Source organism: Bradysia coprophila, unplaced genomic scaffold (assembly GCF_014529535.1).
Source record: "Bradysia coprophila strain Holo2 unplaced genomic scaffold, BU_Bcop_v1 contig_193, whole genome shotgun sequence".
In the NCBI taxonomy this organism is placed as follows: Eukaryota; Metazoa; Arthropoda; class Insecta; order Diptera; family Sciaridae; genus Bradysia; species Bradysia coprophila.
Genome location: NW_023503456.1, coordinates 585,063 through 598,664, shown reverse-complemented (window position 1 = coordinate 598,664; position 13,602 = coordinate 585,063). Strand labels below are relative to the sequence as shown.

General features: G+C 39.6%; 2 protein-coding genes across 2 annotated transcripts; one reads left to right on the top strand and one right to left on the bottom strand.

Moving 5' to 3' along the window:
• Nucleotides 1-4,789: 4,789 nt before the first annotated feature.
• Nucleotides 4,790-8,156, bottom strand: LOC119075145 (leucine-zipper-like transcriptional regulator 1 homolog). The gene is made up of 12 exons (XM_037181536.1): nt 7,940-8,156; nt 7,447-7,870; nt 7,192-7,355; nt 7,074-7,126; nt 6,752-7,011; nt 6,529-6,692; nt 6,207-6,358; nt 5,964-6,129; nt 5,732-5,904; nt 5,485-5,663; nt 5,132-5,416; nt 4,790-5,061 (listed from the first exon to the last, which is right to left on the bottom strand). Exons 1-12 carry the CDS (start codon nt 8,104-8,106, stop codon nt 4,927-4,929), a joined length of 2,322 nt encoding a protein of 773 aa, XP_037037431.1. The 5' UTR covers nt 8,107-8,156; the 3' UTR covers nt 4,790-4,926.
• A 2,429-nt stretch (nt 8,157-10,585) lies between these two features.
• LOC119075159 lies at nt 10,586-12,723 on the top strand. Its single transcript, XM_037181555.1, has 3 exons — nt 10,586-10,807; nt 10,907-11,008; nt 12,075-12,723. The coding sequence occupies exons 1-3, from the start codon at nt 10,781-10,783 to the stop codon at nt 12,252-12,254; spliced, it is 309 nt and encodes a 102-aa protein (XP_037037450.1). The 5' UTR covers nt 10,586-10,780; the 3' UTR covers nt 12,255-12,723.
• The last annotated feature ends 879 nt before the right edge of the window (nt 12,724-13,602 follow it).

The window sequence follows — 13,602 nt, the reverse complement described above, 5'->3', positions numbered from 1 at the left end:
TTTTCTTTGGTCCAGACATAATTTAAAATGCGAAAAACAATAGCTACGAATGGCGCAGTTGTTAAGAGGTTGTGGTCTTCTTCAAATTCTGTTTGATTATGCGTAAATTGAAATTGAAAAATTGGCTAATGCACGCAAAAGATAATGAAAATCACCGGTTGGCCATGCAAGTAATATTTATATATCGTCTGCTGATTAGATTAGATTAAAAAGTTTCTTATTGCTCTGCCGTAAATTTGATTTTACATTTTAAGAGTGTTATCGCGAAAGATTCATCAACTTTGGGAACAATGAGTCTTTCAATTCTAGAGAATACATATTTTTCACGTTTTCAATCATGTCCGGAGCGATAGCGGAGGACTTGACTCAGTCTAACCGCAGAAAAAAGAACGATGAAACTATATGCATCATCTGACAATCAATTTTTGCTAAAAAACATAGCTAACGCCGACCCGTACGAAACACCTATTCGTATCAAAAGCCTTTACTGTGAAACTCTTCATTTCTTTTACTTCATTCTCTACTGAAAAAGCTATTCGCGCTTTAAAATCACTTGTATTATCCACTCTTTGCCTTGCTATCATCAACAAATAAATTGCCGGAGGCAATATAGACAGCCCCGTACGAAGTCAAATTTCATAAATTCCTATTTAAACAGCTATATACCGCTATATTTACATATAAATAAACATTTCACAGATGAATATGCTGTAATATAGCTGTATATGGGTATATATAGATGTCCATATATGGAATGCCTGAAACACCCCACACACATAACAAATTATTTCCATGTTAACAGAAACACTCTAAGTACCATTTTTCCCACTTTATATCACTTTTAATAAAATCCAATATGGCCGCCGGCAGCCATTTTGTTAGGAGACCTGAAATTTTACCGACGCTTTACATTCGTTAATACCTTTCAAACAAAAAAAAATTCATGAAATTCGGTCAAAATTTACTCGAGATATTGACAAAATACTCGTTCACTGTACGGCCGAGTAGCCAGATAAGAGCTCACTCCAAGAGACCTAGCTCACGCTCCGGTGAACATAATTTCAAAAACTTTTTTTTCCTGATTGGTACGGTCAATACCTATCTATTGAAGTAAAATCCATCTAAATATGTTCAAATTTGGCCGACCTACAAGCAAAAACTGCTTGCCGCCCTGTGCCTGGTTCACACCAAGGGGTCTAACTCACGAGTCGGTCATCCGATTTCCATTAACTTTTTTTTTGTCGATCGGTATTGTAAATACCTTTTATTTGACACTGACAAGTGTAGTGCTTAAATGTCCGGAGATATCTTCGAAAAACCGTAAAGCACTTATTAGGCCCCAGCTCGGGAGGGGTCGATCCAAAATCACTCATCTTCGAACTTAGCCTCTCTTTTGATAATACCAAACGGGAAAAAAAGAATTTTAGAAATCGGATGTGTTTTACTCAAGTTATCGTGCAGACAGACAGACAGACGGACATTTTTTTTCGCTGATTTGGCATCTATGTTCAACCACAATAGGTTTCCCCTTACTCAGGGAGTCCAATTCGACGTGTTACAAACGTATGCGTAAACCTATAAGACCCAAGTACTTCGTACGGGTCTAAAAATCGGCGTCGCAAAGTGGTTGATGTTTAGGAACAGACCTACAAGACAATTTATCTGCCAGATGCGACGCAGATGTTTTTGGTAAAATTTTGGTTGTTTCCAGTCAAATTTTTTTTGGTAAAAATTATTTGGCAGATGATGAGAAAACCTAAGCCAGCTTGTTTGAACTAATTGGGTGTAATTTTTTTTTTTGCGTAACGAAGCTGAAAGCGTCTACTCTAGCGATATCATTCATTTTAGAAATTGTACTTCAAAGACTGCGTCTCACTTTTCTCGTAGAGATTTTTGTCAGAATATCATTCATTTTAGAAGTTTTGGGCTCTTAACCTGAAATTTAGGCCGAACTCTATTCATCAAAATGATACCCGAGTGAAGATCTATCGATATAGCCAATAAGAATTTTTGATGAAAATTTTGGCAGCCATTTTGAACATCTTCCCCGCCTCGGCGACCCCACATTCAAAATGATCGCCAAAACTTCCCCTACTACTTTGCCGAAGAAAGAAAGTCTCTATCTGCCACCATTCAATACCTCTCTAAAACATAATTGACTCACCCATTTCCAACTTTTGACGTTTTTCACATATGCCACGATGTTCCACTCGTAAAACTCTGAGACTTTGCCGAAGAAAGTAGCTCTCTATCTCTCATCTCATAACCCAAAGAATATTAGTCCTTTCATTATACGCTCGAGTAGCTCAAAATTTGGTAAATCTGACCACTCTTGCTCAACCGGGTCTGCACCGATTTTTCTAATTATTTTTTTGTTCGATTTGTGTGGCGAATACCTTTCATTTGATGGGTCACACGCCCCTGTAGGTTTCAATATAGCTGATATACAGCCGAAAACGCGTTCCCGACCTTCAAAAACCACACTCAGAAGCCACTTCGAGGCTAATAAAACAAAATTCGGATTTTTCCTGGGGTAATGACGTTTTTCATTTTTCATTTTTATGCCCACCCTGAGGCTCCTGCAAAATTTCATGGAGATTGGCTGACTAGTTTCCGAAATCGACCATCGATATATAGACAGATAGATAGACAGATAGATAGAAACATACAGAGTAAGTTGAAGGATTTTGATTGTTTGGAAAAAGTGAATTTGGTGTATTTCGTATGAAAAGTGACCAATTTCAAAACGTTGCATCCCCGGTAATTTTAAGCCTACATAGTCGAGTGATAGCTCGTTTTGCTCGTGTTTGAAGCGAGAATATGATAGAATAGAAATTCTTCGTTCTTTTTTTGGGGTAAGATCGCGTCAAGTCCTCCACTATCGCTCGGGACATGATGCGAGAATTTTACTTCCGCCAAAAAGTCCAATATCGCAATCAAATTATCTTCAAAATGAAATCTCACTTGAAATACAAAGAAAATGAGCTATCACACGCCTACCGGAGATATTGCGTTTTCCAACTCGTCATTTTCAGCACAAATACATGAAAAATGGCATTCTCCAAACAATCAAAATCTTTCAACTTACTCTGTATGTTTTTATCTATCTATATCTCGGAAAATCCGCAGCCAATCTTCATGAAACATAGCAGGACCTTAGTCAGGCCATTAGAACTAAAGTTTCATTCATCATTATCGCAGGGAAAATCAGAATTTCGTCAAATTTTCGATTTTCGTCAAATTTTCGAACTTTGTTAAAATTTGTGAGATTTTGCAAAGTTTTGTGAAATTTCGTCAAATTTTCAATTTTCGTCAAATTTTTGACCTAAAACTTCCAAAAAGGGTGATATCCCAACTAAATCTCTACGAGAATAGGGTGACGCAGTCTTTGAAGTACAATTTCTAAAATGAATGATATCGCTAGAGTTAAAACTTTCAGCTTCGTTACGCAAAAAATAAATTTTACACCCAATTAGTTCAAACAAGCTGGCTTAGTTTTCCTCATCATCTGCCAAATAATTTTTACCAAAAAAATATTTGACTGGAAACAACAAAAAGTTTACCAAAAAATCTGCGTCGCATGTGGCAGATGTTCAGGAACAGACCTACAAGAAAATTTATTTTCGAAGCATACGGTAAGGGCAAAGTGTTTGCCTATGTTCATAGATGACGAATCCACAATAAAAATTTTGTCCCATTTTCACATTTTCATTTTATGCCCACCCTGAGGCTCCTGCAAAATTTCATGGAGATTAGCTGATTACTTTCCGAGATAGCCCGTAGATAGATAGAACATAGAAACATAGGGAGATGCGGGAAAACAGGAAAAGTATCTCTTAACGAGACTAATCAGAACATCTATTTGAAAATTGGGTTCATGCAACAGTAGCCAGTAGTCAGGAAAACAGCAGATTTCCTCTTTTGTGTAATTTTCTTACTTAAATCTTCAGATGAAATAAGTCACATAGTTGTCACAATTTTAGTGGTAAAAGGTCTTTGAAGGCGCAAAATAAACGATGGAAATGTAAATGACACGGCAAATGATAGGTATTGTCAATACCAATCCAGGAAAAAAAAAGTTAAATAAAATCGGCCTGTGGACTGTGAATTAGGGCCAAAGAAGTGAGAGGCTACTCGGCCCTAAGTGTATTTTGCAAATAACTTGAGTAAATTTCATCCTTTTTTCGTGATTTTTGTTTCATTTGGAAGGTAATCGAAGGCCGAATAGAATACTAGGCCTTATGTGTATTTATACTTAATAAATTAAAAGTTTAGGACAATTTGACATTTACATTTGAAAGGAACGTCGTACGTCGGGCTTCGTAATTGCGCTAAGACGTACACATTTCATAATTATTTTACTTTAACTACGCAAATCAAAGTTTGCACATATTGAGCGTGAACAAATGAAAGTTTTCTCAAACCTTCATAAGCCACACGTATGCGACTTGGGATGATTCTTCTGTCGATACGAAGTACAATGTATCGACATTGGTTGAATATTCAACCACCAGACGACTATGTCATCAATTTTATGTGGTTGAATCGAATGCAAAGCATTCATCACATCAACACAGAATGCACAGAATCCGTGCCGTTAGACACGTTTCTTAAAATAAAATCGGGTTCGTGTACATACAACAGTAGCTATTGGCGAGAAGGCATGAAAAACTGCATATTTTCCCACTTTTCCCGCACCTCCCACTGTCTGACAAAAAAGCTTCCCGTAAGTGGACGAAAAGGGCGAAGAGCTGAATCACTGTTGTATACAACAATCGACACGTGCGACATTTAAACAATTTTTTATTTCTGTAATACTTTGTGAACACGACGAACAACATTTAAAATCAATTTCAATTTTGCGGTTCGCAATCATTTTCAATAATTCGCTCCAAACCAGTGCCGGCTGACAGCTAAGTCCAGACTTCATAAATCGCTGCGAATGCTGTTCGTTGTAAAGTCATGGTTGAATCGTATCTCTCCCAGTATTTCGGCCATCGCCTGGATCACTTCCAGCAACAAGTTGCGATGAAGTGTTTTCATCTTCGGCAGACGGGCGACCTGCAAACAAAATGCATTGCCAAGCTACAGATTCGAAAGGGAAAGAAACGTTTGGACGACAGAAACGAACCTGAGAAAAATCATGGACAATCATTCGTAGAGCGTAGGCTTTGATTTCCGGTATGTTCATCTTATCGGATGCTTCCAGTATTTGCAGCACATTCTCGAAATGGATGTTGTGCTCCAAATTGTGTTTGCAGAACGCTTGCAGCCGATTATTGGTGAAGCCATAGAAACTGGACGCTTGGAATAAATAGAGCGAATTCTCCGGTGGCATTTTCTTGTCGCCGTAGTAGATGTATCTGAGCAACGAATGGAATGATTCCAGTGACGGTGATATGTCGCCGATTTGAATCTGTGAAGCGGATGGAATGCAAAAAAAATGTTTAATTGAGATCGACCACTCCGCACTCAGTAGCCTACATTCACCGTATTGTCGGGTGGCATAAATGACCTGAACATCGCCTGGAAGTAAGTACATCGTGCCGACAGTATCGATTTGTGTGCTGGTATGGCATGACCATCCAAAATCAGATTAATGTCACAGAATTCAGCCCCGCTCGTCTTCAAAAATATGGCCATGTCGTTCTCCAACGTTGTGCCTGCGAAAATTCCGAATCGATTAAATCGAATTTGCCGGCAAAATAGAAAATCAATTCGAGTGACTCACCTCCCGCTTTGTCGTATTTTATTTCCATATTCTTGCCGGGATTCAATCGCTTCCGTATGATCTCGACCATCAGAGGTTTCTCCAAATTGACGAATTCGCTGGACATGACAATTTCGTAGAAATTCTCTTCCTTCACGATGAAGCCGAGACAGTAGTCCTTGATCAGATTCAAACTGAAACGAAAGCGTTACGGTTACCACCCGGTATGGTCACAAAACCCGATTCGTCGTACCTCATTTTGTCGGCGTTGAACAGTGCATCCAAGACATTTTGTTTGGAAATTTTAAATTCCAAGTACTGAATGCACACCTGTTCCAGCCGTGGAATCAGATACTGCACGGCCAATTGATAAATGTCCATCATTAGAATGACTATCCGATTGCTGTGCGTTGTGCTGACTGGAAGTTAGTTTTTTCGGTTAAAATTTGTTGGTCGACCAATTGATTGTGGGTCTCGTCGTGCATGCTGAACTTACAGTCAATTTTGTCGGTGTAGATGTAATTCAAGATCATTTCGAATGCCTCTGGTTCGGCGGTTGGGAGTTTCACTTCTAGCAAGGGACGTTCATAGACCTCGGCGGTTCCAAACGATTTGGTTAATTGTTCGTTCTGGTCAGCTCGGGAGATTCTAGAATCACACAAGTTAGAATTTCCTGTCGTCGTGCCTTACAGTGCCTCTCGGAACCGAGAAATTGAGTGGAGAGAATTCGAGCGATCGAATGAACCGATTTTGATTCGTTCGTGACGCTTAGAAGACGATACTATCCACCCACCATTCCGACCACACTGTTTACTCACAAAATTTTCTCCTTCAAATGCGGTGACCTCGCTGCAATCAGTGCAATGTGAGCCAGAATTTTCACCTCATCCGGTCCGATGAGAAACTGCACGTCACAGAACTGGCGCTCCTTCAACAGTTTACCGAAATCATCGTGCAGTGTGCATCTCGGATAGCTGGAAAACTGAACGGTCGCCAACATTAAATGTCAGCGGTCGATTTAGCGAACAGATTTGATCGAACCTGGAATCGATACATGTCTCCGCTGCGGACATTATTGTCCACCGTACCGCCAAAAACGTACATCGAATCACCGATGACTGCGGCCGCATGAAAAACTCGACCCGATGGAATTTGTGAATCACTTTCCGGTATGATGTTCGACCACACTTGCGAGTCCAAATCGTAGCAGTGCAAGTCATTTGGCAATGTACTGTCGGCCGAACCACCAAAAACATAGAGAAACCGATCATGAGTGACCATGGTGTGTCCGTAACGACGAGCTGGTAGGGAAAAAAACCGAAAATTAGTTCGAGCGCCACTCGGAGTGATCTAGTCGATCAACCTGGCCGTTCTGGAGTGATTCTCAAAATGTGTTCGTTGGTAATGCGGCGCCAGCTGAAACGTAAAGGTTTTTTGCGATTAGTCTCGGTTTCTAGGCGCTCAACGAACACTCGCCGTACGTTTTGGTTTTGAAGTGGAATTCGAACAGTGCGTTCGTTATCTGCAAACCACTTTGTCCGGAGAACACATACATGCTGTCCCTGGCCACGGCGATCGGAAAATTGCAACAGGTTGGAGGTCGGTCTCCGTTTTGTTCGATTTCTTCCCATTGTTTTACGTCGCCCTGCAAAAGCAAACCGAAACACTCAGTGAATTCGCACCTCCAGTCGCAATGAAACCCACTACAAGTAGGTCCTCGACCGTGATCAACTTACATTCAACGACATCGTCCACATGTCGTTCAATCGTGCATTCCCGTCGTAGCCCGCATATATCCACAATTTATTATCGTAGACAGCAGCTCCATGTGCCGATCGTGGTACGGGCGTCTTACCGATGAACTTCCATTCCAGCCATTGGCCGGTTTGGAACTTATACTCGAACAGATCGTTTTTGTTGGCTAAGTTGGAGTTGGAATGGATATCGCCCGTGTAGCCGCCGAAGACGAACATCGAATTTTCATGCACAACGGCCGAATGGTGATACCGTGCTATCGGTGGATTACCAGTGGCAAATGCTCGGCCCCACGATTTGTCCTTGACATCGAAGCGAATGAGATCGTTGAGCATATTTTTGCCGTTGTCTCCGCCGAACACATAAATGGCATCCTTGTACGCAACGACGGTATGTTTGCTTCGTCTGTTCGACGGGATAAATGTGGTCGTTTCAGTATCTGCGACAGTTGTGACAATGACAACAAAAATTTACCTTGCGCCCACGAATTCATCGCATTCGGGCATTCGTTTCCATTGATGTATGGGATCCATTGGGGCAAAATCTAAATTCAGGCAATTGTCCATTGTTGCAGTCGATAGAGTTGACGAGGACGACAATCCCTTTATTGACATTGTTGAACTGGTACTGTTACTGTGCATTGTCCGGCAAGTTTTCTGTTTGTGGTTTACAGGAAATTTCTGTATGGTGTCTCGCAGACTGAGTCACTGATTGTACGCTGTTCAATTGGCATCTCAGGTCAAATTCGATGACTGATTCGACTGTAACGAGTTCATATTTTTCGATTGATTTCTGTTTTACCGGATTGGATCACTCAATTTTCGTTAATCGTTCAAGGCGTTTAATCGACAAAAATTTGCTGTTCACGAGATATCTTTTCCACAGTTAGTGGGATTGCCAGAAATCGCAGATTGTTGTCAAGTGGTCAACACTTTGTGATGATCACAAATTGAACAAAACTTTTAAAAATCTTTGTTTTTGATAATCAAAAATTCTACTTTTATGAATGAAAAGAGTGACAGTGGTTTTTCAACTCTTTTGAGTTGAAGTGTGCGTTAATGGCCGCGTGAATTCTCATACGTCAAATGCTGAGAGAAAAGTGAACCGACCTGCACTTCTCCACTGAAAAAAATGTTTTTTCAAGCAAACAAAGACGTAAAGCTAACAAAAAGCTAACAAATTGCATCAGACACCAACCCCTGCACCAACTTTTAACCCAAACCCAAAATGAAGCCAGCCATGTCCTGATATTTAAGATTAGTACAGAGTTCGTGAAAAATGCATGCAAAATCGACCTCTGCAAAATGCTTGCAAAATATGACACTAAATGTATGAGCCAGCTGTCAAATTCTTTGCAAGCACAGTGTAAAGATCAGGTTTACACCGAGTTTGCAAACTATTTGACATATAGCTCATACATTTTGTGTCATATTTTGGAAGCATTTTTCACGAACTCTGTACTAGCCTTTAGCACAAGATTATAAGTTTACTTCTTCGTATATTAAGGTATCAAGATTCGTTTGACCCGGATCGTGATATATCACGATTGATTGTTAACCATATTAAGGGATCAATAATGTCGGCTAGAAGATAGTAGACATCAATAAAAGGAAATTCATTCATTCATTCAAGGGACTAGCGCTACCGTACAATCAATTCTCAACAGCAGAGATAATTCCCTTGACTGGAAGTCAGGGCCTTACACGAGAAAATACCGAAAAATGTGGGTAACAAAAAGGTTTACTGTGATTGAAAATGTATGAAATGCTATGAAAAACGTTAAATGTGGGTAACAAAAAATCGTTGAGGGCACGATAACTTGAGTAATTTTTAACCAATGTGGATGATTCTTTATTTTGAATACGTGGAATTAAAATCCCGAGGCTAAGTTCGAAGATGGGCTATGTAGGACTAAGGATCTGGAAGCTATCAGATAAAAACGAGATTTTATACTGTTGATCATAGCCTCAATTAAAAAAGATTACTTTGATGAAATTTGATTTTGTTTGGTAGTGTGGGACATAGTCTTGCTATTCATAGACTTCGAAAAAGCTTTCGATTCAGTGGAAATATGGTCGATATTGGACGCATTAGACGAATGTAGAGTAGACTCAAGGTACTCCAACACAATTCGATATGTGCACAAAAATGCTACTTCATGTATAAAACTTCATAAGAGCACGGAGAAATTCAGAATTGGCCGAGGTGTAAGGCAGGGTGACACCATTTCACCGAAATTATTCACGGCGATTCTGCAGAGTGTTTTTAGGAAGTTAAACTGGAGTAAAATGGGAATAAAGATAAATGGAGAGTTAATGGAGAGTACCTGAGCAATCTCCGCTTCGCTGATGACATTGCACCGATAGCAGCGAATCTAGGTCAGGCTCAGCTTATGCTACTACAGTTAAGTGAAGAGGCAATCAAAGTTGGCCTCAAGATGAACTTATCGAAAACGAAAGTCATGACCAACATCGGGCGCGATAGAGAAATCAAAATTGATGACACTGTCATTGAACGAGTCGACAGCTACGTATATCTCGGACATAAACTGAAGTTAGGTCTGGACAACCAAACTGCAGAAATAAGACGTAGGATTGGTCTTGCATGGGCAGCGTTCGGACGACTCAGACTAATTTTCAAAAGCAAAATGAATAAGAGTCTGAAACGCAAAGTTTTCGACACTTGCGTCCTTCCAGTGCTCACTTATGGAGCGGAAACGTTGACTTTAACGAAAGCATCCGAAGATAAATTGAGAGTGACACAAAGAGCCATGGAACGGAGTATGGTTGGAATAACACTCAGAGACAGAATGACGAATCAATGGATTCGACAACAAACCAAGGTCGTTGATGTCATGGAAAGAATAGCATCTCTGAAATGGAGCTGGGCGGGACATATTGCAAGAAGGACAAACGAACGTTGGACCAAAAAGATCATGAACTGGCGACACACACACACACACACACACACACACACAAAACCGTTTGCTGTCTATCCTTCTCAGGAAATCAGGAAATATCTTAACCCACGACTCAACAATTTTGAAAATATACCTCGACATTAAGGATACACTTCTTTCACCACACCAAAATGAATTAAGTGAACAGACTTTCGAAACGTCACTCTCGTTTATGGTGTGGTGAATATAGCGAAATTGAAATATCGATCGTTTTATTATATTTTGTGTATTAAATTCCGAGTGCCAAAAACTTAGTTTTTCCAAATTTTTCTCTCAAAATCGTAATGACATTGTGAATCCACCGACCAAATTAAATATTTTCTACCACAAAGTCCCCATTAGTTGCCAATTTGACGATGGATTTTTCGACAATTGAGAAATCGGTAAGCCACAAAATAAACAACAAACAAAAACAATCCGACAGAAAACTAGGCCAATGCATGAACCCGGATACAGATTTTCCGTTCTGTTTTTCCGTATAGGTCGCCTGTGCGGGATCTTCGATTGATGCCGCCACTTCGAAATTAGCGGAGGTGGAAAATTTAGTGATAGCGGGCGATGAAGTGGACACCGAATCGGTGTTGGTAAGAATTGACTTTTGTTTTTGGTGTTTTCTTTGATTACTTCGAATAAGGAGTTTAAGATGTGTGATTGACAGTGACCTGGGCGTCAATTCTCGTCAATTTAATAATTCGTATCTTGACCTCAATGTGAAGAGTGGCCCTGGACGGCGATTCTCGTATTTTCGTAACTCCAAATATTCATAGCTTGACAGTTGCGTGCATAAAATCCCATCAGAACTGGCAAATTACGAATTCTTAAAGTTACGAATGTTTCGAGAATCGGCGCCGTGGGCCTCAATTCTCATGAGTTTGTAACTCCAAACATTCGTAACTTGACAGGACCCAGGGCCTCAATTCTCATACGTTCGTAACTTCAGCCACATTAAATGGCGTAGTAGGTTTAATAGGGAACGCAGCTGGAAGCCAATCTCGGATTCTGAAGCAAATTTTCCCCCATTCTTTCGTCATTTGCTATTCAATCAATAGACAGACGGATCACTAGCGTCAAAGAGTTCAGGGACTTCGAAGTGTAAGGACTCCCTACTAAGGAGGTAACAAGCAGCGGGCGCATCTTGAGTGGACTTAGAAGATTTAATTGGGTAGAATAGTAGCTGAAAACTATTAATCCCGTGGAACATAATTGAAATTTGATGATCAATCTGCCCGCTTCGAGTAGTATTTCAAACAGAGCTGATACTATCAGCACTACAGCTGATATTGGAACGGCGTAGGGTAATCTGGTACACAATACTAAGACACCACAACTACGTCTACCAAAATTTCCTTAAAGGGAACATTAAATTGATGACAGGGCTAACAAATATTCGTAGCATTAAATTTGCGTGTGCGATATTGTGAAAATGGATTTTAAAAAAATCAGTGTTTTGTTTCGTGTGCCAAATTCTCCGATGCCATTGGAGCCAATACTTCCAATGATAACATTGCCTTTGCTAGTTTTTGCGCTAGTCAGATAGGGACAGTTTTTAGTGTTGTAGCTCTTTAGGCTTCTTCGTCCAGTCCTGAAACCAACACCGACATCACACTCGTCTTAACCAATTTTTTCCCCTTCTCTAACTTAATTTTCCAGGAACTGTTGGAATCAATGACTGAAGTGAAAAATGAATATAAAAATCTACGCAAAGACTTGAAAGAGGTGCAACAACTGCAAAAAGAAATGACATCAACACTGATCTACCAAAGGCAAGCTATGTTACAAACCTTTCGAATGCTTAAAAAGCGTCTTGAGCTTAAGGCCCTTCAAAATTGATACAGAAATCAAGTGGACGAATTCCAATTAAGCTTTCAGTGTTCGTTTGACTCATTTTTTGTTTCGTTTTTGTAACGTTTTTCCAACTTTTTTTTAATTTTTGTCCGAAACTTTCGATTTTTATTTTTATTTGAAACTCTATTAAATATGTGTGCGCGCGCTGCTGGAGATAGCATTTTATGATAATTATAAACAAAATATACACAAGCAAACAATGGTCTGAAACTACTTTATGTGATTTTTTTTGTTCTATAAATGAAAAATGTTCTATCTCCCACGACAGCTTGCAGTTGTTTTTGTTTTTCTTTTGGTTTATTCCTTTGTTCTCCCTATACTTCATCAATCATCAAATGTAGCGCCATTTCATTGCATTCGGTCAAATTGGAAAAGAGAGTCATTGAAGCTTTCCAAACAACGAAACAACCGTCAATTTATATGGAGTTAATAGAAGATCGCCGGTCAAAGCTCTGGGAAGCTCTCCAAAGCTAACTCACAAACACAGGCGATATATCGTTTTGGCTTAACACAGAGATGCGAACATCAATTAAATGTGCTTTTGAACGTTATATAACGAATTGGAAGCGTCAACCGATGAACTTCGTTCAGTTAGAATTTCGATGTCATGATGAATTTCAACGGAATCGCTCATCATTCGAACTGAATTCGAAGTGGTAAAATGAAAGTGGAAATGAGAGAGTACCGTTTCGTATTTCATCTGATCATTTCTTTTAATTTATTTTCCTCGCATTATTCCATCATCCAAAACCGTTTGAATCGAAGCGAAAATAAAACCGAATGTAATCGGATTTCATTTTCAATTAAATAATAATAACATAGAATGTGTGGTTACACGAATTGCTCTGCATGCACTTAGATCACAGGGGTGTAACTTAGAACTTAGGCCATTTTCATTGCCGATGCATAGAACATATTTGATTTTTGTACCAGCCCTGTTGAATGTCGTTCAAAAACATCGAATCGTTTTTTTAATTTTCGGCAACAACGATTTTCTGTTAATTGTCTTCGGCAATTGCCTAAAATCGATGGTATTTTACGACAATTTTTATGGTAAAGTGGTACACCCGGAGTTTAGATGAGAAGTCTGTTAAAAAATTTGCAATTTTCAGGTTACCGCGCGATTGTTTTTTTTTTTCGATGAATTTGAGAGACATTAAGTTAAAATCGTAGTAGATATAAGCCAAAAATCATGAATTTTGTCGACCAATACATGAGACGTACCACTAGGCGATGAGATGTTTTCCCGGTACCCGGAATTTTGCTATGTCTTTTCGAAACCAATGTGTCAGTAAATCAATAATTAAATCTCAGGATCTATTTTTAAGGCTGG

Coding starts and splice junctions, on each gene's coding strand:
- LOC119075145 (XM_037181536.1), bottom strand. CDS start 8,106: ATGCACAGTAACAGTACCAGTTCAACAATGTCAATAAAGGGATTGTCG. Junction 6,359..6,528: donor CATTTGAAGGAGAAAATTTT/GTGAGTAAACAG, acceptor GTGTGATTCTAG/AATCTCCCGAGCTGACCAGA. Junction 5,664..5,731: donor AAAATACGACAAAGCGGGAG/GTGAGTCACTCG, acceptor GAATTTTCGCAG/GCACAACGTTGGAGAACGAC.
- LOC119075159 (XM_037181555.1), top strand. CDS start 10,781: ATGGATTTTTCGACAATTGAGAAATCG. Junction 10,808..10,906: donor TTTCGACAATTGAGAAATCG/GTAAGCCACAAA, acceptor TTTTCCGTATAG/GTCGCCTGTGCGGGATCTTC. Junction 11,009..12,074: donor TGGACACCGAATCGGTGTTG/GTAAGAATTGAC, acceptor TTAATTTTCCAG/GAACTGTTGGAATCAATGAC.